This window comes from Callospermophilus lateralis, chromosome 4, assembly GCF_048772815.1.
Source record: "Callospermophilus lateralis isolate mCalLat2 chromosome 4, mCalLat2.hap1, whole genome shotgun sequence".
Lineage (NCBI taxonomy): Eukaryota > Metazoa > Chordata > Mammalia > Rodentia > Sciuridae > Callospermophilus > Callospermophilus lateralis.
Window position 1 is genome coordinate 49,010,622 of NC_135308.1, and position 27,173 is coordinate 49,037,794.

Genomic DNA, 27,173 nt, shown 5'->3' on the forward strand with positions numbered 1-27,173 from the left:
TCACCATCCATAGTAACAAGAGGTTTTATTGATTCTAATGCAAGCTAAGCATGGGGAAGAAATAATCACTTAAAAACACCAAAGACCCTTACATAGCAAAGGTTAAGAAATAAATTAAGATTCCTATTGGGCTATGTCTGGAAGGAAGAATAGGCCTCATTCACTTCGATCCTTGGGTTCTCGGTATTTCCACTGAATGTAATCAAAGATGTCCCTCTCACTGTCTACTGGCAGGGGTTCTCCAGCTACTCCTAGAAGAAAAGAGGGAAAAGAAATTTATTTTAAGAACCAGTTTAGCAATTTAAGGGTTCAGGATTGAGAGCTGTGTGAAATTTGCTTTCATAATAAAAAGGAAAACCAAGCTACTAATCCTCCCCATACCAGCTTGTACTTGAGTTTTATTACATATATATTACCAATGCTACAAAAAGAACCTGAGTTTTCCAACTACTGTCACTAAAGTTACCCCAACTTGTGATTTTCCTCTCTGCTGGTTCTCCATTATAGCCATCACGTTATATAAAATACTCTAGTTAGTTCCTTTGCAACTCAAAATGTTCTAGTACTAGCAGCAGTGGCATTCTGTGGAAGCTTATAGAAATGCAGAACCTTGAGCTCCAAGGAATTAGAATCTGCATCCCATGAAGTCCCCAAGTAAACAGTATGCATACTGAAATGTGTGCAGCACTGCCCTAGGAATAAAGCCCTACTTTTTTAGGGCAAAATGGCAAAAATTCATTCTCCAGTAGGGAATAGTAAATCATATAGTATGTTGTGAAATGTTAACAAGATCTATAAAGTATAGAGTTAAGAATCCTTATTCTTTAAACTTTAAAGCATAGGTTTAAAGTTTGGGAGGCATTAAAAGCAATGATATCTCAGAATTTTTGGAACCACACATCAAAACAAAAAAACTCTTTTAAACCAATATAATTTTTTAAAAACTATGATGGACAGGAAGGATTTAATCTATCCTAACAGAGCTAGAAATAGTCTAGCTCTATTAGGATAAATGGTCATTACTAAGGAACTGGGAGCACATCAAGCATTCAAGCCCCCTTTGTTCTAAGGGACTAATAATACAAATACATTTGACCAGCTTTTTAGAGAAGCTAAATTTGCTAACCCCTTGAAAATAACTTTCTCTCCAGATAACATGGATCATCTCTAAGGCAGTCACATATACTCACCAGTGACTCCCAAGGGGCGGATGGTGTATTCGTTGATTGTGAAACCCTTTTCTAAGGCATGAGCTCTCATATTTTTATTGAAAATATCACTCCCAGTGAAATAAAGAACCCCACAATAATACTGATCTTTGGGTATCAACCTAAAAATAAAGCAGATAAAGTTTTTATTACACTTCTCAAATTTAGCAAGCATAGAACTCCTAACTAAGCAAGGAACAAAAAGCCTAAAATAAATCTTTGTGTCCTAACAATCTGAAGAGAAGACTATCATTAAGTGGAACATTTAAATCACAACCTTGCAATTGTTTAGGTTTCAGTAAACTTTCCTCTGTAAGAGGTGTGGAGAAATGAAAAGCATTATCACTTAGTATAACTCACTTCCCCATTCCAGAAATTTCTTTTGAGTTATAGAAGACACCATGGTAATGTGCAAATCCACAGGAAGAAAAAAAAATCTGTAGATAGTCATTGTTATTTATACTTAAGGCTAAACATTATATTTGGCAAGAATATATGGTCCTTCAGAATAAAAGAGGGTTCTATACATACTTGTAAACTTTAATAAGATATACAGAGGGAAGAAAGACAAGGATTCAAAAAGGAAAAAACAAGAATGTCAGAAACAAAGTTTGACCATACCTGATATCAATTCTTCTGTGAGGGTATTCCTTTTCATCATTTTTACTGGGAAGCTGGCAAACACCCTGAAAAGGATTTTTTTTTTTTTTTTTTTTTTTAAAGAGAGAGTGAGAAAGGGAGAGAGAGAGAATTTTTTTAATATTTATTTTTTGGTTATCGGCGGACACAACATCTTGTTTGTATGTGGTGCTGAGGATTGAACCCGGGCCGCACGCATGCCAGGTGAGAGCGCTAGTGCTTGAGCCACATCCCCAGCCCTGAAAAGGATATTTTAAAGAATTTTTTTAAAGATATTTTTAAACTTAAGACTTTATTTTAATCAAATTTTAAATGTAAGGCTAGTTTTGCTTTTATTGGTGGCAGTTTTAGAATTCTGAGCACTTTCAACTTATTAGCTAGCTTCTCTAAGCTACATGTTATCATGACCTTCCCGTGACATTCTATGATAATTTGAGAACTACATGAATGAACAAAGGTTCTAGCCATAAGAATTTCACCTGTATGTGATTCTAAACAATAAATAAATCAAGTAAAGCATCATATATGAAAGAGCACAAAACAAACAGGCAAAAGCAACTTGGGAGAAATAATGATCATGCAGAAATAAGAAAATAAACAAAAAAGCTACAATAACAAAAAAAGCTATATTTTTCTCAGACAATAGAAGATATTCAACACATGAATAAGGGCAGAATACTACAGAAAAAAACATTTTGGATGGGTTTAAATATGATAGCAGAAATAGAAAGGTCTGAGGAAATTTCTTAAATAATATGAGAAAGGTAAGAAAAAATTTTAAAATATAAGAAAATCTGGGTGTAGTAGCACACATCTATAATCCCAGCTACTTAGGAGGCTGAGGCAGAAGGATCACAAGTTTGAGGCCAATCTGGGCAACTAGCAAGGCCCTATCTCAAAATGAAAAATAAAAAGGGCTGGGACTATAGCTCAGTGGTAGAGTGTACCTAGGTTCAATCCTTAAGAGTGCAATAAATAATAAGAAAATTAGAGGATCATTTTTCCCCCTTCTTTACAGGTGAGTGAAAACTTCTTCAGTTTCAAGCAAAAATCATCAAAGCCTATTTGGTCATTTTTTTTTTCCTTTCCAGAAAAATGGGCAAATTTCTGGACTTGGCAGCAACCCATGCATCTGTGAAAAAGAGCTATACACATCACCAGATTTCAAATTACGATTACCTAATACCACATTCTAAGAAAAATAAACAAGTGACAAGCTTCTTATCCTAATAAAAAAGTAGTCAAGTTAATACATATCACTAAAAGCAGTATTTTTTCACTCAACAAAATAGAAAAATTAAAATTGAAAATGGGTATTTTCTTTAGCCATTCCTATGGTTGGAAGATTAACGAAACATATTTACCTTCAAAATATGAAACCTACCTTCTTAGGCATTAACAAGTTCCAACTCAACTTCCACTTCAAATCGTCAGAAATAACTTCCATCAGAAATTACCATGAAGTATTACTTATGGGTATAAATGTCTGGATGCCATAGGCAATGATCTTGCTGTTTGTTACATCAGTGATAAGATGTTCCCCTTTTCAAGGCTAATTTTATTTCCTGAATTTTTTCTTAAGTGTTAATGTTAAAGAATATTTCTGTATTATTATAAATGCTTTATTAGACTTAATGGATTAGTATTGTTTGGTATTTAAATTCAAACACTCATTTAGCTTCAATGAGTGTTTGAAATAAAGCCATTCATTTCCTCAGGGTAGTCAAGGTATCTTCTATGGTCCCTTGAATTCTTAAAGTAGATATTCTACAGAAAAATCACCCAAGGCCAAACATGCACAAAATACTAAAATTTGAATGGCACATACCTAATATGAAACTAACAGAATGTAGAGAAACTGTATTTTCTTCCAAATATTATTATATTCACAGTAAGAACAGTTCAGTTGTCTAAAGACCATGATTTTATAAGATGATCTGGAATAACTCTGACTAGTTTCTAGAATTTGATTACTACTAGCTTAAAGGAATCCATGTTTTGAAGATAACTTGGCAAGCACATGAATAGACATGTCTTTTTTAAAAAAAAAAAATTATTTTTTAGTTGTAGTTGGACACAATACCTTTATTTTATTTATTTATATGTGGTGCTGAGGATCGAACCCAGGGCCTCACTCGTGCTAGGCAAGCACTTTACTGCTGAGCCACAACCCCAGCCTGGATAGATATATCTTTAAAACTAGTAAATGGTTATAGCAATAAAAGGCTTTGGAATCAAGAAGATACAGGAGAATAGTTTTTTTCAACTTCATGAACTGAATTCATTTTGCAGCCAATTTCCTTTCAGAACCTACAGACCTTCACTTCTTTGGATGTCTCTGCTACTATCCGTCACTTAGGCTACTGCCCTGACTCCTGCCTAGCCAACTCTTTCTCTAGATAGGTATCTGCTTGGCTAAGTCCTTCACCTTGAGGCTCTAAGTCAGTCTGACCTTCCTATTTAATATTGCTTCCTGCATTCCCATATCCTCCATACCTACTCCCCCATTTTTGAGCACTATTTTAACCTAATATATTAAATAATTTACCTATTTATTATGTTCATCACTAATGATCAGTTCCTTCCATGAGTCCTAATATAAGTTCTACTTAATTAAACTCACTGATTTAGTCTCAGATCCTAGAACAGTGCTTGAAACATAAGAGATTCATTCAGCAAATATATACTGTGGAATTGACTGAATATACTTTCACAGCTCATTAAAATCACCATGAGGAACTTAATGAAATAATTGTGTATGTAGTAATTATATATAACATCCAATTTACCATCTTAATTTTTAAAAATCATCTTAGCCATTTGTAAGTATATAGTATTATATTTATATTGTTTTATAACCATCACCACCATCCATTTCTAGAATATTTCCCCAACTGAAACTCTGTCTCTATTTAAAAATAACTGCATGTTCCCTCTCCTCAGGGATAGGCAACTGCCATTCTATTTCTATATGACATGATGTTTTATCTTTCTCAATCATCTTTTTACTTTTAGCTAACACTCCTGTCAAATCTATTGAGACTCACAAATTTTAGCATGTCTAGGCTCTGACAGCACAGTATCTTTCCTTTAAGTCATATAACTTCATAAAAGTGGAGCATGGAGAAGAGGGGACCCAAAGAAGTCTTTAAGTGATTAGAAGAAAGTAACCCTAAAGAAAGAAAAATCTTGATCCTACATTTTTATTGGCTTTCCTATTGGTTATTATACTGGGCCATTTATTAATCTATTTTTAAACCACTTGCCATTTGTTTTGAGTCTTTAGATTTCTAGACAGCACATCGTAACGGGTTTCACTGTGGAAATCTTTGCAAGTGTCCCCCTCTATTAGCTTCCCTGTTTATCATTTCATGTAACAACACTCTTTATATGTTATATGACAGACCCTGATTCTTTTTCTTTCTTTGAGGTTGTAATAGATAAATACCCTTCAGTCAATTCTAACCTCACTCGTTGAAGGATTTTGAGTCAGAGAACATGAGAACCATTTGTGATTTTAGGGAAAACCTACTATGTGTCAAAGTCATTGCAGATATTATGCAAAAGCAAATTATGCCTAATTACTTACTTTGACAGTATATATTATTATTTTTTTTTTTTCACAGTGTTAGGACCTGAACCCAGGGTCTCATGCATGGTAAGCAAGCACTCTACCACTGAGTTAAATCCCAGCCCCTGAAAGAAAAAAGTTCTTAACTAAAACATTGTGAGAGTAGCTATAAGAATCAGGTGTCGTATCAATTATTTTTCTCTAAGGTCTCAAGGACATCTTTTTTTTTTTTTTTTTGTGGGGTGGGGGCAGTTTGTACTGGGGATTGAATCCAGGGGCACTCAACCACTGAGCCACATCCCCAACCTTCTGATATTTTATTTGGAGACAGGGTATCATTAAGTTGCTTAGAGCCTCACTAAATTGCTGAGGCCAGCTTTGAACTCATGAACCTCCTTGCCTCAGCTTCCTAGCCACCAGGATTACAGATGAGCTCCATCATGCCCAGCTATTTGTTAACCTTACTACAAAGCTACAATAAAGTCACATACTCAGAATGGTTACTAAGCAATCTCTAAGGATTTTTTTCACATGTGTTAATTCAAATGGGTACTTACCATGAACTTTGTTTCCCCCTTGGACAGCATATCTGTAATAAAATGGACCTTTTGTAACTGCTCCACAACACGATGTAACAGCTTTGGCTGCAGAATCATAATCAAGGAATAAGAAAAAAGAGCAATTATATGTCATATGAAAAAATCTTTTTGTTTGGTGCTGGGGATTGAACCTAAGACCACTGAGCTACACGCCCAACCTAAAATATTTTTAACATGAGTTTTCAGATTATTTATGGAAAAATCCCTATGATTTTGTTTTATGTGAGGATTTTTTTTGGGGGGGGGGTGGTGCTAGGGATTGAACCCAGGGCCTCTAGCATGCTAGGCAAGCAATCTACCACCGAGCTACATCCCTAGCCCCTACACTCTTTTTAATGTTCTGATTAAGTATCTTTCCCCTCAAACAGAGAATTCATTTTATCAAATAAAACATTTTCAAAAACTAGTTTCTCACCAATCTCATGATACCCTAATACAAACACAATTTGTGTTTATCTGTTTCATTAAAGAGTTAGCTGCTTTATCTTTAAAAGGCATATGTTATCCAAAATCAAAACTGTTTTGTTTTTTAGGATTGAGGTTGTGGTTCAGTGGTTGAATGCTTGCCTCGAATGTGTAAGGCACTGGGTTCAATCCTCAGCACCACATAAAAATAAAGGTATTTGTTCATCTACAACTAAAAAAAAAGTTTTGTTTTTATGGGTTTTCTAATAGAAGTAAATTTTTCAGGCTGGGGTGCAGCTCAGTAGTAAAGCACTTGCCTGCATGTGCAAGGCTTTTGAGTTCCATCTCCAGCACTGTGAGGAAAAAAAAAAAAAAGTAGTTTCTCAATACTTTTTTTTTTTTTTTTTTTTAAGAGAGAGAGAGAGAGAGAGAATTTTTAATATTTATTTTTTAGTTTTCGGTGGACACAACATCTTTGTTTGTATGTGGTGCTGAGGATTGAACCCGGGCCACACGCATGCCAGGCAAGCGCGCTACCGCTTGAGCCACATCCCCAGCCCAGTACTTTATTTTTTAATAGGAAGATATTACTTTAATGAAAACCTGAACATTAGACCAAGAATTTCTGAAACAGCTTAGTGGATTAGGTAGAGGGGAGTGAAAGGAGGGGAGCGGGTATGGGATAGGGAAGATAATACAATGAATCAGACATTATTACCCTTTGTACATATATAAGTATATGACTAGTGGGATTCTACATCATGTACAACCAGAAGAATTTCTATGTATTATGTATCATGCACTCTACTGTCATATATAACTAATTAGAACAAATTAAAAAAAAGAAAGAAAATACAGCAAGGCAAAAAAAAAAAAAGAAAAGAAAAGAAAGGAATACTTTATTACATTTCCTTTCATTTAAATGTTAGACTGCCTTCCAATTCCTCAAGGAAAAATAGTGTGTATCCTTTTCCACACCTACGTTTGCTTTTTCACAGAATTCAATCAGTATAAAACACTTCAGCTGACTTTTCAGAAAGATTAAAATGATTTGTTGTGAAACAATTTAGAAAATGATATTTGCTGCTGCACTGCTGTATGACAGAACATATTTGATTATAAGTTCTAGGGTACCTGTTTGGTTGATTCCGAGGTAAAGTTTGGATGGGTCAGAAGAACATCCATGTCACCACTAGATTCTGCACCTACAGTAACAAGGAATATGGAAGGTATTCTCCATGTAAATCTATCAACTAGGCCAATGAAGAACAAAACTAATGACATACATAGAAGAGCCTTACTTCTTATAGCCTATTAATCTATTTCACTGTGCTTCATATTCAGAATTAGCTAAAAGATTTCAATTTTCTGTCCAATAATTCAGGTTTATTGATAGAGACAGCAGAATCTGGGATAACAACAGTAATTGGTATTAGATACATATTGCATACAACTTGTATATTTAATGTGCTAATAATGCACTTAACCACTCAACAATAAAGACAATTTTTGAAAATGGCTTTGGAATACATCTATGAACAACTAAATATCTAAAAATTTCAAACAATATGCTCTCTTTTAAAGGTAATTTATTTTAATTCTTATGACTGAAGTCATTTAATAAATATTGGTAAAAAATTATTATTATAGTATCATGGATAAGAACACAGCACTTTATAATGACTCAGGTTTTGATCTTTATAACCATATAACTTCAGGCAAGTTACACATAGCTGTTTGAACCTTACTTTGAACTATGAAATTTTGACTCTAATTAGATGTTTTTCACTTTTAGTACTGCAAATGAGGACTCTTACATTTCTCTAAACCTTAGTTTCCTTGTCTGTAAACTACTAAAAACTATTTTATAGGCTACTGTGCAACTAGATAAGAGCTAAAGCATCTACTATTGTGCCTCATTAGGCATAAAATAATCCTATCTCCTCTCTTTTCATTTTGATAAGTATAGTACATGCAAAACATACTTTAGGTGATCATGCAGATCATCATCCTATGTATCAATCTTTAACCAGATACAGTAGTCCCCTTTTCTGCAGAGGATTTTAAGGCCCTCCCTCAGTGGATGCCTGAAACCACAGATAGGACCAAACCCTATAATTTAATACCTTTTCTATATTAACTCAGTACCTATTACACACCATGGCCATATTTTTGCAGTTTGAGATGTGACAAAAAAAACTAGCATAAATTTCATTTTCCTTCTTCATAATTTCATGGGTAGAAGATGTATTCTTAATGTAGACCTTAACAAGCTTAGCATACAAGTTTTTTCTTTTCCTTATTAAGTCATGAACTTTCCCAATTTCACTTAAAAGACATACTTTACAGATGTTCTTTGGCAGATTTGAATTATCAGCATCACTACTCTTATGCTTTGAGGCCCTTATTCAGTAAAATAAGGACCTGTGATATTTCAACAGTCAATCTGAGATCAGAGAGCCAAGATGGCTAAGTGATGAAGTGCAGGACAGGTAGAATAAACTGTGGATATACTGGACAAAGGGATGATTTACATCCCAGGCAGGATGAAGGGAGATTTCTTCTTGGTACCCATAATAACTTAAAACTACAAATTGTTTATTTCTGGAATTTTCCATTTAGTAGTTTCAGACTGTGGTTTTCCTGAGTTACTGAACCCTCAGAAGGCAAAACTATGGATAGGTGGGGAATTCTTGTATTTACATATAAAAAAGACAAGGGTGAATGTGTACTGATTTCAGGATATTTACAAAAGCTATTTTAATAAAGAAAATTCTACCGTGTTCTCATTTCTTTCTCCTATAAGTTGAATGCTTTCACTATGCAGTTACCACCAAAATCACTTTATTGTTTTTAAAAAACAAAAAGAAAATCATATTAGCAAAGGAAGACCAGAAGGAAAGATAGACTCAAGGGTCCATTAATAGAGGGCTTGATAAATAAATTATGGCAAACCCACAAAAGCAAATATTATGCAACCATAAAAAAGAATAAAGACAATCTCTGTATACGGATATGAAAAAATCTCCAGGATATATCTTTAATTAAAAAAAGGTATAGTATTATGCAAATATAATGTTATCTGGTAAAAAAAAAAGGGAAAGGGAAGTGGAGGAGAAAATAAAAAAGTACACTCATACTAGTTGTTATCTTTAAGCAGAAACATTGAAAAGAATTCAAAAGAAAGTGGTTATTAATGGGACAATGGTGGCATGTAGTATACAGAATGAACAGAGACATAGTAAAACTGAGACTCCACAGAGTATGCCATTTTTATATATATTTAAAAATTTTTTTTAATTGTAGATGGGCACAATACCTTTATTTATTTATATTTATGTGGTGCTGAGGATCGAATCCAGTGCCTCATACATGCAAAGCAAGTGCTTGCCACTGAGCCAAATCCCAGTCCTCTTTAATATTAAAGCATATAGCCATATAACATAGTCAACAACATAAATAAAAATAAAATATATAAATCCAAAAAGTTTGTCATATTCAGAGTGTGCATTTCAGCTTGTTTTGCATCAAAATATACATTTTGAACTGGGTGTGGTGGTGCATGCCTTTAATCCCAGCGGCTCAGGACACTAAGATAGGGGGATCATGAGTTAAAAGCCAGCCTCAGCAACTTATCAATGCTCTAAGCAACTTAGACCCTGTCTTCAAATAAAATATTAAAAAGGGTTGAGGATGTGGCTCAGGTGTTAAGCATCCCTTGGTTAAATACCTGGTACAAAATATATATAATATGTATATATAAATATACAAAAATATATATTTTTTACACACATACACGCATGTATACACATACAAACATTTTGAAAATAGATAATCCAAGTCCCCACCTAAGGTAATTTTTATTTAGTAGGTCTGTAGCAGGGTATAAGAATATGTATGTATATATATATTTAAAATTCCCAGGTGTTTCTGATATAGACATACTCAAATAACTGGTTAACTTTAATCCTTTCATTTTGAAAATATGAAAATTAGGATAAAGCAAAGACAGATTTACTTAAAATCATACAGTAGTAAGAAGACTTGGCCTCAGAACCCAGGTCTTTTTATCCCAATTCAATGTTCTTTCCACTTATCAGCAAATATGGATTTAATCCAACTCTAGATTCTTACAGAAAATACCTGAAATATTTCTGATAGCCCATTGCCTACTTTCTACCCAAAATTCTACTGGTGACCAGAGATTCAATCTAGGTATTTACTCTAAAATGTTTTAAACAAATTTTTTCTATTCCAATTTAAAAACCTATGTTAGCCTCCAAAGAGACCAGGATTGTATGGTTCTCACTTTGCTTGCTCTCACATAGTAAGTGAAAGACCTGAAAAACCTGGTGATTGTGAGAATGGGTTTTGAGCTGGTGATTTTGAGACATTATTCTTAGATTCATTAGAGAAAATGTAGAAAATTTAAAAATTTAAAACTATCTACAACTCCATTAGCGTATAACCAGATAACCACTATTAGTGTTTTTTTCTTATAGGTTTTTTTAGTTGTAGATGAACACAATACCTTTATTTATTTATTTTATGTGGTACTGAGGATCAAACCCAGCGCCTCATGTATGCAAGGCAAGCGCTCTACCACTTGGCTACAACCACAGCCCCACTATTAGTGTTTTAATATACCTAAATAATTTTATAAATTTTGTTAAAAGCAGTTAAAAAATATTATTCTATAATAAAATTAGAATGACTCTCCTCTAATTACTTATACATATTCCCATCTATGAACAAATAAATAGCTAATACTATAGGGTCTTAGTAAATCCAAGAAGTAATATAAATGACACATTTTTAACCCAAGTTTTTCATATATTCTAGGCAATTTTAACATTGAGGCATGAAATAGCCCAAGATTAGGAAGTATGTTACCTCTTCTGAAACTGCCACAGACTGTAGCAATGTATTCAGAATCCACTTTTTTAACTTCATTTAGTACAATATCCTAATAGAAGAAAGATTAAGTCAGTATTCCAAAAACAGCTTTTCACCAAGTGATGTTCTCAACGGTAATCAAAAAATACAGTTCAGCATATTCTTACTTGCATTTGTAACATCTCTTCACGAGGGATTCTTTTTTCAAAGTCCTCAAAATATCTATAAAGACAGAATAAGTACACAAAAGATTTTTGTAAAATTTAAATATTTTTAGAAATTAAATTGCCTACCATACATAGTGTCCTTATACCAGCAGATTACAATTCTCACAAATCAAGAATAGAATTTATTGAGAAGATAACAGCAAAACTGAGATGGGGTGTCTGTTACTTAACTGGATCAAAATCCTGAAGTTCATCCTTTGTAATATTCAAGAAACTGCATCAAAACTTATATGGAAGTAAGTTTCATATTCACATTACAATAGTAAATAAACATATTTAAGTTGGGACATGTTTTCAAAGTACTGCTCTTTACTGGTAAACCAAGGGGTTGGTTACAGTTAACTGCACTTAAATCTTGCAAAAATAGGAGTAAGAAATTCTGTTGTGCTATTGCACTGTAGGATAACTATAGATAATGAGAATTTGCTATATATTTTAAATAGCTAGAAGAACGGATTTTGAATGTTTTCACCATAAAGTAATGATAAATGTTTAAGGAGACATGTTTACTCTAACTAAATAACACAGCATATACATGTATCAAACATCACATTGAAACCCCCAAATATGTACAGTGCTATTATATATCAGTTAAAAAATAAATATAAATTCAAAAATAACACAAAAATTCTGCAAATTGTTGCATTTTAAAATATTAACCTAAAACATGGATGAACCTCGACAATAATATGCCAAGTGAAAGAAATCAGTAAAGACCACATATTGATTTCATTTATATGAAATGTCCAGAAGAGGCAAATTTGAATAGCAGATTAGTGGTTGCCTAGGGCTGAATGAGGATAAATGGGGAATGACTGTTAATGGATGAGTTCTTTTGAGGATAACAAAAATGTCCTAAAATTGTAATAATAGTTGCACAACTCTGTGTACATACCAAAAATCACTGAACTATATCCTTTAAATTGATAAATTGCATGACTTATGACTTATAGCTCAATGAAGCAGTTATAAAGATATTATCTCTGTTTGAAATGATATCTAAGTATATGGCTAAGAATGATAATGTAATTCTTCAAAATCAGTTCTCATGATAGCCAAGTTCTTCACAATACCTCCATTTACTATATAAATGCAAAGAAAGTAAGAATCACACCATCCTGGTCTCTTAGTGGCTCAAAATTTTAGAATAATAGTATAAGTTTAAGAGGAAACACATATACTGCTCATACACTATCATTGTATATAATCAATATCTAGCACACAAAATAATTATTGATACTGACAGAGAAACATACATACTAGTTATTTATACTGTTTTTAGTTGTTTAGAAATTTTTCTTTTTATTAAAAAACTTTAGTTTTTCATGTTCATGTAAACTGATGTTTACATGTTTCATGTTCTTCTCAGACTAAATAAACTGCTACACTGTATCTCTATAGTATTCTTCCCACAGACCTAGTATAACAAAATGTCCTAAAATTGTAATAATAGACCTAGTACAGTATTTTGTACTACAGAATCAAGGAATGAACACCCGATGACTGTCTAAGTCACTGCACTAAGCTTTATGTATTTTAAGAGGGAGTTGTCCACTAAAGTCAAGTGAATGAGGGAAATTCTTTAAATAAGTAAACTATAAAACAATAACAAAATGTATGTACATACACATAAACTCTACAGGAGTCTGCAACAAATCTTAGCATTCCTAAATTGGAAAATGCTTGTGTTTACCTAATTTGTGTATAAAAGAATGTCTATAAAAATTTTTACTTTCACATCTCAAATATCAAAAGAAAATTTGCTCTTACTTCAGCCCAATTCGTTGATGATGATTCAATTTATCTTCATTTTTTCTGAGATCTGAATAGAAGATAAGTTTGAGGTGTTAATTTGAACACTTTTGGGAGGAAAAATACTAAACTCAGCTACTTTTTTTCAAAGAACTAGCTGGAGGGAAAATACATTGAAATGTTTTTTTTTTTTTTTTTTAAAGAGAGAGTGAGAGAGGAGAGAGAAAGAGAGAGAGAGAATTTTTAATATTTATTTTTTTTTTAGTTTTCGGCGGACACAACATCTTTGTTTGTATGTGGTGCTGAGAATCGAACCCGGGCCGCACGCATGCCAGGCGAGCGCGCTACCACTTGAGCCACATCCCCAGCTCCCTGAAATGGTTTTGATAAAAACAAGGAGAAAAAAATTTTTAGATATTAAGAACTAGAAAAAATGACTCTTCAAATCAATATAGTAAAAACCTAACATTTAATTTTATGATCATTTCCATTTACTGACTCAAAATTTGAATGAGAATTACATGAAATGATAAATATACAGGAATTATATCAAATTTTGCTGGCTATCATAAAAGGCAACCTTATAAGAACTAATATTGCTTAATTTACTATTCATAGCAGCAGCAGCAATCATAACTTCTGAAGACTTTATGATTACCTAGGTTCATTCATAGTGTACATTTGTTCCTTCACTCCATTGAATTAGTGTTGAATACTGATTTGTGCAGGTATTGTACTAAAAATCCTGTTGAAAGTAAAGGTATTAGCTTCATTTTTTAATTTGCAAAAGTTGTCCTAACATTGTATCTTAAAAGTGACTGACTTCCATTATGTGTTCTTCTTTTTCTAGGCATGAGTACAGTAGTGAACCTCGTTAAAGAAAACAACAAGATAAGCATGGTTTAAAAGCAATTCCTATGATCACCCTTAGATTAACAAATACATAAATTCACTCTGGAGATATGAAACAGAGAAAAATAAGCATCTTTATGACACACAGAACATTTAAAATCTCCCACAGGAAATACTAACATATATATCTGAAAATGAAATGGAAATAGTGATATATATGTATATATCTATAAGTTATATATAGAGACATTACATAATTATGAAGTAATATAAAAACAAAATCTTTGACACTACCAAGAGATAAAACCTGAATACCTTTGAGAAACCCACTTTTTTTTTTTTTTTTCCAGTTTCTTGCTATGTTGCCCAGGCTGGCCTTACTCAGCCTCCCAAGCAGCAACCAGCTTGAAACTCACAAACTTGAGTGGGTTTAAGTGCTTTAGACAATCATCTTATTCAGATATACTGTATGTCACAAGGAGAAAAGCACATAACCTCTCTGAGATGCACAGAAAGAGATCAGTCTCTAGAAATTCTTGGTTTAGTAATACTTAGTTTAGTGAACAATATTTCATAAAAGTAAGTTAATCATTTTTCAGTACTTACTATGTATTAAGCACTCTGCTAAGTGCTTTACAGACTGCATTAAATTATATGAAATATTTGTTTTGTAGCTAAGAAACTGAAGCACAATGCTCATAAAGGCCTCTGAGATAATATGCAAGCTGAGATTTAAATGACAAAGAGCCAGCTATGAAGGATCAAGGGGAAAGGGAAAGGGAAAGTCAAAAGCCCTCAGGCTGGCATGAGTTTGTTGGCTATTCAAGAAAGGAGACAAAACAAGTATGGCTAGTTGGGATTCATACCCAGGTCAGTCTCCAAAACACATTCACCTAACCACTGTGTTGCTTATAATAGTTGAACCCACAAATATTAAACCCTTAATGCCATGGATGTACTATAATGAATTCATATATATATATAATACACCTTGAAAAGTATGAAGAGATAAATTAAATTGAAAGGATTGCTATGTTAGGTTTATGTGTTTTAAAATTACTTGACTTAGGCTCTATTTTTATTACTTCCTTCAAATTAAAAATTCCTTCAATAAGCACTCAACTCTCAATATATATAACTCAGCATTTAATCTTAACATATAAGATTAAATGTTTTATGATAGAAACAAATGTTTTTGTTTTATTATAGAAACAAAAGTAATTTAATTTTCTAAACATCTACAAATGAGAACTATTTTCATTGTCTTTAAACTAAGAAATCACTTCCTGGTTTTGATTTTCTTCTGAATTACAAACCTAAAAATGTTTAAGATGAGACTATAAATTATACATCTATATTCTACTACAGAGTTAAAAAGAAAATTTTATTTGTATTTATTAATTAAGAACAGGTTTTCCAGGTTTTAGTTTGTTAGAGTATTTATTAATGGTCCTTCAGGACCATAGTTAAGCTGGAATTAGCAACCTGTGATCATACTTACCGTCTAATGTTTTAATTCCTTCATCCACAAACTTCCTTGCAGCAGATGGACTACAAAAAGAAATGCATTGTCTCAATATTGAATGGAATTCAGGATCACTGTAACAATCAAATATTTAAAAAATAAAATAAAAGGGAAGGTCAAACATAAAGACCTGATATTATGCTAAATAAGACCTACCAAAATGGTTACTTTGGTAATGTGCAATTTTATTCAAAGTAAGAATTTTTGAAGTTTCAATCATTAGGAAGATAATCCTGAACTTGGACAGGGAAAAAAACACCTAAACAGCTAGCCATCATAATATCCATGTTCAAACATATGGACACTTGAAAATTGTTCATTCACTCAAATAAGATTTACTGAGGACCATATCATATGCCAGACACTGTGCTGAAGATACAGCATAAATAAGATAAATAAGAGCACTAGATATCACCCGCTTACATTCTAGTAAGGGGATACATAAATACATATACAAACAAGAAAAATATCAGGTGGAGGAATTCAAATCCAGACATAACAGAATGACTGAGTTCTGCTTTAGATTGGGTGGTGAGTAAAGGGCTCCGAGATAACACATAAACTGAGATTTAAATAACAAAGAGCCAGCTACAAGGGATCAAGGGGAAAGGGAAAGGGAAGGTCAAAAGCCCTCAGGCTGGCATAAGCTTGGCTTGCTCAAGAAAGGAGAAAAACAAGTATGGCTAGAATGAGATATCACTGAGCAGTACACAGGGGCCACACACTATCATGTTTTTAAAGCCAGGGTGGTAAGTTTAGGTTTTATTCTGAGTGCAATGGGAGGCTGTTAGAGCATACTGAGCAAAGCAGTGATAAAATCTGATTGGGTTAATGAACAATCACTGTGATTGCCATGTTCACATAAATAAATCAGAACATCAGAAAGAACTAAGGATGGGCTGGGGTTGTGGCTCAGTGGTAGAGTGCTTGCCTAGCATGTGTGGGGCACTGATTCGATTCTCAGCACCACATATAAATAAATAAATAGATAGATAGATAGATAGATAGATAAAAATAAGAAAATTTGACAACTAAGAAAATATTAAAAAATATTTAAAAAAAAAAAGGACTAAGGATGCTCTTATGGAATGGCAGGGACAGAAGGAACCTTAGAAATTAACCAAATCTCCATCTCATTTTATAAAGAAGGACATCAGAATCTAAAAAAACGAAAATAATTTGCTAAGGTAACAAATTTAGTTGGTTAGGACCAGTACTCAGTTTTCCTGATTCTCTTCCCTTATGTCAATTTACAGTAAAAGTGAGAACAGAGATCAGAAAGAAAAGCACACATACACATTCATGTGCATATAACAGCCCGAGTCATAGTTTTTGGAACAGTGTGCAAACATTTTGATATTATAGCGTGGTATAATTGACATAGATATTAGGAAGGCAATGTGGCAAACAAAAAACAGAATTGAACAGGGAGTCAGGAGACAAGAGTTCTAATTCTGGCTCTGCCACAGTACTTTCTACACTCAAGTTTCAGCTTTCTTCCTTAAAAAAAGAGGATAATATAACATGCTCTCTAAAACATCTTCTAATGAAAATTTTAAAATAGCCTTGGGTCCATAAGGAATCATGCTAATTTTCAGTATATTATGCTTAAGAATGTAATACAGTTTAGAATAACTTCTATCTAAAATGTGGTCACTTAAAGGAATAATCATCATATAATGTAAAGGAATGCCTTGTTTCTTAAAGATAAGAGGTAAGGAAAACATTATGGCCTTAATATTTCAGTGTTAATCTTTCCTTTGTCCAGTGTCAAATGACCCTTTCAGTGCTAGTTACAAATCTGAGATAAAGATTCCTGCATTAAAAAACATCTGAGTGCTTATTCCAAATTCATTGTTCTAAAGAAAAACATTATGCTTAGAGAAGCAGAAGAGACACAATCTGAAGAGGGCAAAAGGTGTACACAGCAAGTACTAGTAGAGTTTAGAGGAAAGAAGAGAGAAGGTAACATTTGCTTTAAATGAGGCATCATGTGAAGAATCAGCTTCAGATGCATAAGCTATGAAAAGGTGAACTGTATGAGTAAAGGCAAAGAGGTAGTGAAGACAGGTTTAGAAGAAAAACAGCAGGTAACTTAGCTTGATTGACATGAAAAATATAACCAATCTATGACTATGTCTGTTAAAAAATAGTTCTTACCCAATGCCACTAACTCGAGTTAGGAAATTGATGGATGAACTTGTATCATCCTGCCGAATCTTTAAGGAAAAAAAAAAAAGTCAAACAATGATTTAAGAATGCTTTGAGAACTTAAATGATCTTATTAAAAAACAAAATCATTTACATTTACCTGGTTAACACATAGTGAAGTATTCATATATAACCTAGGTAGTTACAGGCAAATAACAGAGCAGCTGAAGATGTCTCATCTCTAATTTATTCAATACTTTTGGAGGGGGGTATACTACTCTGGTAGAGTGTGTGCATGAGGCTCTGAATTCAATCATCAGCACCAAAACAAATAACTTTTTTTCTTTAAATTGACAGATAAAATTGCGTGTATTTATCATATACAACACAATGTCTTGAAATATACATAAGATGTAGACTGGTAAAATCCAATAAATTTGCTAATTAACAAATGTACCACCTCATATAGTTATTTTCATAGGAAGAACATTTAACATCCAGTCTCTGAATTTTTCAATTTTCTAATACTTTTAAGAGGCCTATCCATAAGAGACGAGAAATGATATAATTATTATCATTAGAGTGAAATAAAAGCATAAAAATACTTGGAAGAATTAAAGAACAGAAATTCTAAATGACAATGACCTTTTAGTCAAAATTTATAATCTCTTTTCTGAATAGTAAAAAAAAATAAAGAGCCAACTGTATCATGATGCTAAAAATCTCTTAAATGTCACATAAAATAAGAGGGATTTTTTTTTGTGTGTGTGTGAGACAAAGTGGCCCAGGCTGGTCTCAAACCTGTGAGTTCAAGTGATCCTTCCATCTCAGCTTCCTGTGCATAAGGTACTACAGGTTGCACTACCAAGCCCAACTAATAAGTGAAAATTTTATAGAAGAAATGTTCATATTTAAAAAATAGAATACGTAAAGCCATAAAGTCTACTCATCTCTTTCCTTCTGGAAAAGTGAGTAAAGTAATGTTACTCACCACAGTGAGTAACATCAATCTCCCTATAAGGACACTACATGATAGTTGCCATAAAGGAAGACACTGTAACCAAATAAGTAAATCAGTTAAAATTTTACCTTTTCCAGTTTACGCAATTTTCCAGTTGCTAAATACTCATCAATTTTTTCAGCAATTTTTGTTCCTACTCCAGGCTACACAAAAAATGAAAAATATAAAAATCATATAATTGTAATGCTTACCAAATTACTAAATGATAAAGTGGGAAAAGATAAACAAATGCTCATAAGTGACAAGTTTTTAAACAATGGACAGAAAATTGAACCCCAGTAATGAATTCTCCCAGCAGCAAAATGCTTAAATGATTGACAAAAGAGAAACCTTTATAAAATAAGTCTAAATGACTCATTTAAAATTAAATTTTATTGTAGAAAAATTAGAAAAGTTACACAAAGAATACTAAAATCACTTGTCAATCTCATTGCCCTGGAAATTAAAACTTCATCCCCTAACATTTGCTATCTATTATTTGATTTCTTTTTTACTTATAAATATACATTTTTACATATATGCTTTTTCCTAATACATTATGAACACATTTTTATATCAATAAATAAATACAATGGTGTCTTTAGTGGTTGCATAGTATATCATCATATGGATGTATAATTTACTTAATACCCTACATGTAAACATTTAGATGGTTTCTAATTATTTGATAGTATAATAATGTTATTATGAATTCCCTTTAGAACAGAGGTGCTTACGCTTTTGCATGCATTAACATCACCTGGACACAAGCAAAGTGTCTACTGACACACCTGGATTCTCTCATCCAGAAATTATAGAAACAGAGTCTATCAGTGACAGAAGTAGGGTTGAGTTCTACTTGGATGACAATGCAATTACCCATTCATGCTGCCCACCCTAGGCAATGACACAGAAGCATTATCTATATCAGTTCCACATGAACACACACATATATATATATACTCATAACAACAAACACTAAAGCAGTTGACTCTTGTCGCTGAAGACATTTTTTTTTCCAAATGAAGAATGGATTTAATTAAACTATGTATTGAAAAAAAAATAGCCTAAGTATTAGAGATGGTGATTATATCCAGTTTGAGTTACAGAACCAATTTCCTGAATTTTTAGCATTCAGTGAGCTGCCAATTTTGATTTTGTATTGCTCTTTATCCAAAAGACATTTTCTTTCTTTTTTTATTGGAGGAGGGGAGAAAAAGTAGTAATACTGTGTTTGAAAATTATACTCTGTATCTGGCTTTCCTGAGTATGTAACCATTTCGGTGTTATTATCCTGCTTTGGTTTTATAGTGATTGTGAGGCATTTGATGCAAGTATACAGTCATTTTCTCATTAAAAACCCAATATGTGTTGTGTCTGTATTTAAAAAAAAAAAAAAAAAAAGCACAATGTCAAGTCCCACCTTAGCGTTTCTGATTCATTTTATCAGGGATATGCCAAGACGCCAAGGATTTGTACTTCTAAGTTCCCCAGTGCTGTTGTTGCTGCTGGTCTAGGTATCACATTGAGAATCACTGCTCTAGAACTACAAAGTCCAATGTAGAACACTAGCCACATAATGACAATTTAATTAAAATTTAGAATTCTTCAGTTACACTAGCCACATTTCAAGGACTAAATAGTCAAATGTGGTTTATGGTTGCCATATTGGACAGTACTGCTCTAGAATGTAAGCTCTAAAAAAGCAGAGATCTTATCCCTAATGCCTGGCATATAGGTGCTCAAAAGTTGTAACTTGCTTAGTCCTTGTGTACACATAACTCTACTAGTTTTCTTAGAACAAATTCCTCAAAGTGGAATTGTTGGGTCAATATATACAGTATGCCAAATTTTCCCCAGAAAGGCTGTAACAATCAAGACACCCTTCAGCAGTAAATGAAGGTTCTTTTATTTTCTTCACAACTTTATTTACATTTCATACTAGTTTGATAATTTGAGAGGCAATATATGGTATATTGTTTTATTTTCCAACTTAAACTTTTTTTTCACATTTATTGGTCCTTTTAAACATTCAGCAAGCAAAATAACATGTGTGCCAGTTATTTCCTACTGACCTTTAGCCCTAATTCACCTTTGTGTACTCTTGATATCTCAAAACTACTGAATGCATATTCAAGTTCTGAAAAAGCAATAACCAAGTAGAAATGAACAAAAGATTTAGGAAGATTAGAAAAGGAAAACTGCTCAGACTACTCATTTCTAATATTAAATGATAAAAAGGTAATTATTTTTTCCTTTACAGATAGTGCTACAACAATTTCACTCAATAAATAGAGCTCAAGCAATTTCGACCCAAGCTATTTTCTGTATCTAACATTAAGGAATAAAAGACAAACAACTCATTCTGGAAATGTAAGATTTCTGGAATTATTGAGAAGCACTCCTATGGGCTAGATCTTTGGTCTTTGATTCTTAAGTAATAGTAAAAAGAAATAATGTTGATATTTTTATGTTAAGTCCAGTCTAATGGAAAAGGAGTTTGGATACTTTCATGCTTTTTTTTTAGGGCCATATCAGGAGCTCAGATTCAGGATGAAGTGTATCAGAGCTTTTTAAAAACCTTTAATAAAATTTATTTGCAATCAGCACAGAAAAGGAAGTTCAGGAGTTTCAATGAAAGGGGAACAGAATGAGTAGGTGTGGTCTCTGAGGTTAACATTGCAACAGTTCACTAAGACAGAAATTCAGAATAAGAAGTAAATGTCTAATGTATTTATAACTTAGTTGGATGCTGTATTTGGGGAAAATATACTATTGCTGGTAATGGTTCACGGCACAAAGGATTTAAAACCCATGCACCAAAGCATGATTTGTATTGGTTAACAAATTCAAGGTTAAGATGTGGCATGTGATTAATGTGAGAATCACAAGATTCATGGGTGACTATGAAGGGTGAGAGAATAAAGGGCACTTATGGTTCATACTCTTAAGGCTCTCATTAGAAAAATTAAGGATGATCAAATATAATATTTAAAATTCCAGAGGACTTTTGTAAAACACAAGTAAAGAACAACAAATGGAGATGATAATTATCATCTGGAATAATCAAAGCCATGTCAGTTTGGCATTTTTAACAAAATGTAAGATATTTAAGCAACTTTAAATCATTTATGTAAGGTTAAATAAGAGAGAATCATCTATCAATAGGGAGATCTTCCAAGGACATTCTTAGTGATATTATTACAAATTACCAAGAGATGTGAGCCTCTAGAAACTGATATTACTAGGACACTACTAGCACATAGGGTTTCATGGAAATGAAAACAGGGCTAACTACCATATTAGAAAAGAGGTCTACTCATGTGCCTATTTGTAGGTAAAATCTCTTTGGGGAATATTCTCCTCAAATGTAACTAATGTAAGTCTCTATACCTGGGGATCAGAGAAGGATAGATAGGGACCAGATCATAGTCTTTTTGGGGGGCAGTGGGGTACTGGGGATTAAACCCAGGGATTCTTTGCCACTAAGCTACATCCCAAGCTCTTTTAATTTTCTATTTGAGAGAGGGTATTGCTAAGTTACTAAAAGCCTCATTAAATTGCTGAGTCTGGCCCCAAACTTGTAATCTTCTTGCCCTAGCCTCCTGAGTTGCTGGGATTACAAGTGTATACCATCTGACAATGGCCACCACTGTCAGAGGAATTCAATGTGAGAGTCAGTACATGCATATGTGATAGAGTAGAAAAAGAAAAGTATAATTATATATCTATTCATCTCCAAATAAACACTATATCTATTCATCTCTAAATAAACACATTTTGAGCTTGAAAGAGTATGCTTTAAATAGCATTAATTTTATTCCAAAAAATTAGGAGTAGTGAAATCTGTTTGTGTGGGTCAAGACAGCTTCAGAAAAATGAGTTTAGTTTTGTGGGAACACCCCAAATTTGTACACATGTAAACTGTTCGACCAGTGTGTTCACTAAACTTACCAATTTCTTAGCTTCTGCTCCACTCTTTATTTTGTGTGGGTACTTTGCTATAACAGATGCTGCTTTTCTATAAGAGAAAAAAAGGGAAAATCAATTAAAAAACAAGCAAGATCTTAACTTTTCTTAAACTAGAATGCACATACAAATATCTACCTTACACTTTCACCAAGATAACTAATTTTCCATTCCCATGTAAGACTTAGAATTTAGAGAGCTGACAGATTACCTACTATATCTATAATTCTTAAATTTCCTGAAATTTCTCACAGATGAGGTTAATTTTAACTGTATATGTAACACTAGAGGGATTTGGGATACCAGCAGTCTTCTTTCTTGTGAATAATTGAAAAATATCATATAACAATATATTTTAATTGTTTCTGCAGATGATTCATAATTCTTGCTTAAAAATGTGCTACCAAACTAATTGAACTATTAGATATCAAATTTGCTTACAGATGACTATTTTAAAATTCATGGCTTCAAACTGCAATTCCCTATGTCCTTATATCAATTCTTTTAAAAAAAATTGTTAACATTTCAGTTTAACATAAAGCAGTGGCTATGTGTTTCTTACCTACCTCTACGTACACCCAGTTTAATAATCTGATGATAGATTAGGTATACTCTGGGTGCTCACTGGGTATTCTGTCTAAAATTTCAATGCTAAATGTAGTTTAGAATTGTTGCTGATAAAAAGCAATAGTACAACTAAATCTAAAACACAAATGTTGAATAATCTTTTGAACCTGTGATTTTTATTCTATTCTAGCATATATATCTTTAGATTTGAATTATATCTTATTTATTAGCATATGATTGATGATGGCTCTAGAAAGGTTATAATTATAGGGTAAGCAACAGGCTAAGGCGGTTTATAGAAGGGATTAGCTAAGGAAAGGCAAGTAGATCCAGATAACTGGAACTGGGTACCCAAGCCTGAAAGGAATAAATTAGATCATGAAAGGCCTTTTGTATGCCATCATATATTTAGGCTTTATAAAAAATATATTGAATTATTTGATATGAAATACTGACAAGACTAGATTATTTTTAAAAATACTTCATTCACAATCAAGAGAAATATATACTAGGGGTGAGTATGTATGTGAGTAGTATGTAGGGATAGTAGGGGATTATTTGCTTTTCTGGATTTATTTCCCACTCATGCTATATATAACCCTTAAGCCAAATGAATTACTGACTTTTAGAAAATGTTATATTCTTTCATCTCAAGGGCTTGCCCCATTTTGTATCCTTTGTCTAGATTTCTGCTCCTCTCAACCTCTGATGAGCTCCTTCAAGATTAAACACTGCTGTGACCCAAACAGGGTTGAATATCTGTGAATTCTAGGTCACTAATATATGAATGATAGTACAATTACTTTACATAGGAAATCATAAGAAGAAAGCATAATCAATTTTGACATATGTTTGAGTGGGAAGGAAAAAATTCTGGTGAAAGCCCAAAGTTTTGGAATCTATGACTTAAGTGGTACTCAAAGGCAAGAAAGAGAAAGTACTGAAAGGGCTAGGAGAAGACTTCTGGAAACTAGCAACAGTAAAAGCTAAGACAGATGAAAAAAATGAAAGAATAGAAGGGATTACCATCGTGAAAATCAAGGGAAAGACTTTCATGGAATGAGCTTATGATGAATGCCACTGAGAGTCCAATAAGATGAGATGTAGGTGAGAGTATTTTCAGAGAAATGGCAAGATGGGAATTATACTGCAATGACATAAGGGAATGACTACTGATGAGGAAGTCCAGAAATGAAACAGATTGTTCAAGAAGGAAAAATAAGGTACTAGCTAGAGGGAAGTTAAGTCTGTTTTCATTTTGCTGTTAAGAACTGAGGGACTTGGGCACATTTATAGGCTAAGGGATTGGGACAGGTAGATGTGGAAACAATGGCTAGGAAAAGGCCCCTGGTAATGGACAAGGACTAGATCCGACAAAGGTGACAGCATCAGCCACAGACCAACCAGATGGAAAGATATGATTCGTCGCACCACAAATGTTTGAGTACATATTGCAACCATTGCCTTTCATTATGGCTTAAAATCATACTGCATTTCCAATCAATCACGTTGGAAAATTGGGAACTTATCTGAATTGATCCTATAGAGCTCTGTCAAAATTCCTCCAGAAATATTAAGTGAGGTACCACCTTCTTGTTGCTTTTTCTGCTCTTGCAGGTGGTCGAAATATCCATTGGAACCTTGGTTATGTTAAGTGCCACACAAAGCAGGTGTATACCAGAATGCATGCTAGCAAAGAATGCTGCACTGTCCCACCTGTAAGCATTGTACTTGTGGATAGCCTGGCTCACGTTCTTCTCAAAGTTTGCGAGTTCTGAAAAGGCAACAAGAGGCTTGGGTAAACAAGAATTACGAGTAAACGCAGGAAAACTGAGTTCCCTGGAAGAGGATGTGGCAGCATCTAAGGGTCAGTGGCTACCCATTTCTTCACAGGCAGCAAAGGCTGCCCAAGGGATGACCCAGAAATCCCCGGAAGAACTGACAATCAGCTCCCGGCACCGGTGCCTCAGGAAGAGCTCCAAGGAAGACCACCAGCTGCAAGGAGCTGACCCCACCCACTGGACTGTAGCGGCAGGCGAGAAGGGAGGGAAGGCAATGGGGAGAAAGGAAGGCAATGGGTAGAAAGGAAAGGGAAAGCCAATGGGGCCGGGCCCGGGACTAACCCATGAGCATGTCCGTGATTCCCCCGTTGAGAGTCTCCTGCGGCGCCTTCCGTTTACTCATGGTGGCCTGCACCCGAGGGCTCCAGGGTGTCCAGAGCCAGGGAGAGCCTGGGAGAGACAGGGACTAGCCCGCCTCCCCCAGCCTTAAGAAGGAACGGGGACTTGAGGAAGGGATAAAGATCAATCCAGCCCAGCAAGGCGGGCGCGACCGGCTGAACAATGGCTGCCTCTGACAGGAGGCACAGCGCGGCGCGACGCGTGTGGTGACGTCACGCGCTGGGGCGGTTCCGGGGCGGGGCTACAGAGGAGCGTCCTTGGTCTGGTAGGAAAAAAAAGGGAAGGTCTTGGAAGCTGCCCTAGAAGCAAATGGCTCAAAGCTCAAAGAGTTTTGCTGGAGAAATGAGAACCTCAGAATTACATCCTGGTATGTTTCTTAGGGGAAGACCTGGAATCTTAACCTAAGAGATTCTGTTTTCCTGATGTTTCTCTGGAATCCTCTCCCTAAAGAGGGAAAAACAGAAGTCCAATTTTGATGGTAGGAATTGGGTATAGAAGACTGAAGACTGGTCTTGTGGACATATATGTGCACAATAATAGTTATTGAATGCATGACAGATTTCATATGTGATAAAGGCAACACTAGCATCATACTTATTGTCCAAAGGCTCTAGGAATGTCTTGCAATCCACACTGCAGTGGAATTCTGTACTCGGCACTGCAGGAGCGTGGAATGGTGGACACAAGCAGCTGTCCACCAGAACTTTTTTTCTGCCAACTATTAGCTAAAGATATTTTACTTTTTATTTCCCTTTTGTGCTAGGAGCCAAAGTGATGAAAAGACCACAAGAAAGGGAGAATGTAATAAGCAAGTAAGGGAGACCTATAGTGAGCAATTAAATTTCCATTGTACCATGAGAAGTCGAAATACATCAGCTCTATGTTATCCTAAAAGTGTAACACCTGGGTCCATTTATAACCAATTCTAGGCAATTGCTTTGTGTATAAAGTTAAACTTTTATTATGAAATGATACATAATTGCTGTAGAAAAATTTGATAAGTGAATAAAAGGAGAAAAGAAAATTTAGTGATCATCTCTCTATCCAGCTTGACTACTATCAATATTTTGGAACATAACATTTCTTGTTTTTTAATCTTTGCCTTTTAAAATCCCCATTATCTTAAAATAATGAAGTTAGGCTTTACATAATTTTTTTTTTCTTTAGATAGCAACGTATTGTTAATTTTGGTGTTTTTTTTTTTTTTTTTTTTGCAATATAGGTGTACATGTTAAGTGATGCTTATTGAACATTAGTATTTCTTCTTTTGTGAATTTCCTATTCATGTCCTTTGCTTATTTTTCTTTTTTTTAATACCTTTATTTCACTTATTTATTTTTTGTATGTGGTGCCGAAGATCGAACCCAGGGTCTCGTACGTGCGAGGCAAGCACTCTACAGCTGAGCCACTACCCCAGTCTTTGCTTATTTTTCTAATGGAGGTAGTTGTCTTCTATTAATTTTTTTTAAGTATTTATGTATTTTTTTAGTTATCGGCAGACACAACATCTTTGTTGGTATGTGGTGCTGAGGATCGAACCCGGGCCGCACACATGCCAGACGAGCGCACTACCGCTCGAGCCACATCCCCAGACCTCTATTAATTTTTTAGATCTTTTATATATTATTACTT

The 27,173-nt window shown here is 33.9% G+C and overlaps 1 protein-coding gene across 2 annotated transcripts; it reads right to left on the reverse strand.

The window, feature by feature from the left end:
• Positions 1-8: 8 nt before the first annotated feature.
• Positions 9-25,722, reverse strand: Polb (DNA polymerase beta). 2 transcript variants are annotated; one of them, XM_076852470.1, is made up of 14 exons: positions 25,485-25,722; positions 25,078-25,135; positions 22,780-22,846; positions 18,915-18,989; positions 17,835-17,893; positions 15,651-15,700; positions 13,316-13,367; positions 11,486-11,540; positions 11,316-11,388; positions 7,557-7,627; positions 5,976-6,062; positions 1,830-1,894; positions 1,191-1,330; positions 9-251 (listed from the first exon to the last, which is right to left on the reverse strand). In XM_076852470.1, the coding sequence occupies exons 1-14, from the start codon at positions 25,543-25,545 to the stop codon at positions 157-159; spliced, it is 1,008 nt and encodes a 335-aa protein (XP_076708585.1). In that variant the 5' UTR covers positions 25,546-25,722; the 3' UTR covers positions 9-156. The 2 variants fall into 2 exon arrangements, with proteins under 2 accessions (XP_076708585.1, XP_076965329.1); XM_077109214.1 differs by having other exon boundaries at positions 1,830-2,086.
• Between the last annotated feature and the right edge of the window lie 1,451 nt (positions 25,723-27,173).

Excerpts from the sequence above, each read along its gene's own strand:
- Polb (XM_077109214.1), bottom strand. The coding sequence starts at position 25,545 with ATGAGTAAACGGAAGGCGCCGCAGGAGACTCTCAACGGGGGAATCACG. Across the intron at positions 13,368-15,650 it reads AGGAATTAAAACATTAGACG|ATCTCAGAAAAAATGAAGAT; the intron begins GTAAGTATGATC and ends TCTTCTATTCAG. Across the intron at positions 2,087-5,975 it reads AGGGGGAAACAAAGTTCATG|GGCTGGGGATGTGGCTCAAG; the intron begins GTAAGTACCCAT and ends TATCCTTTTCAG.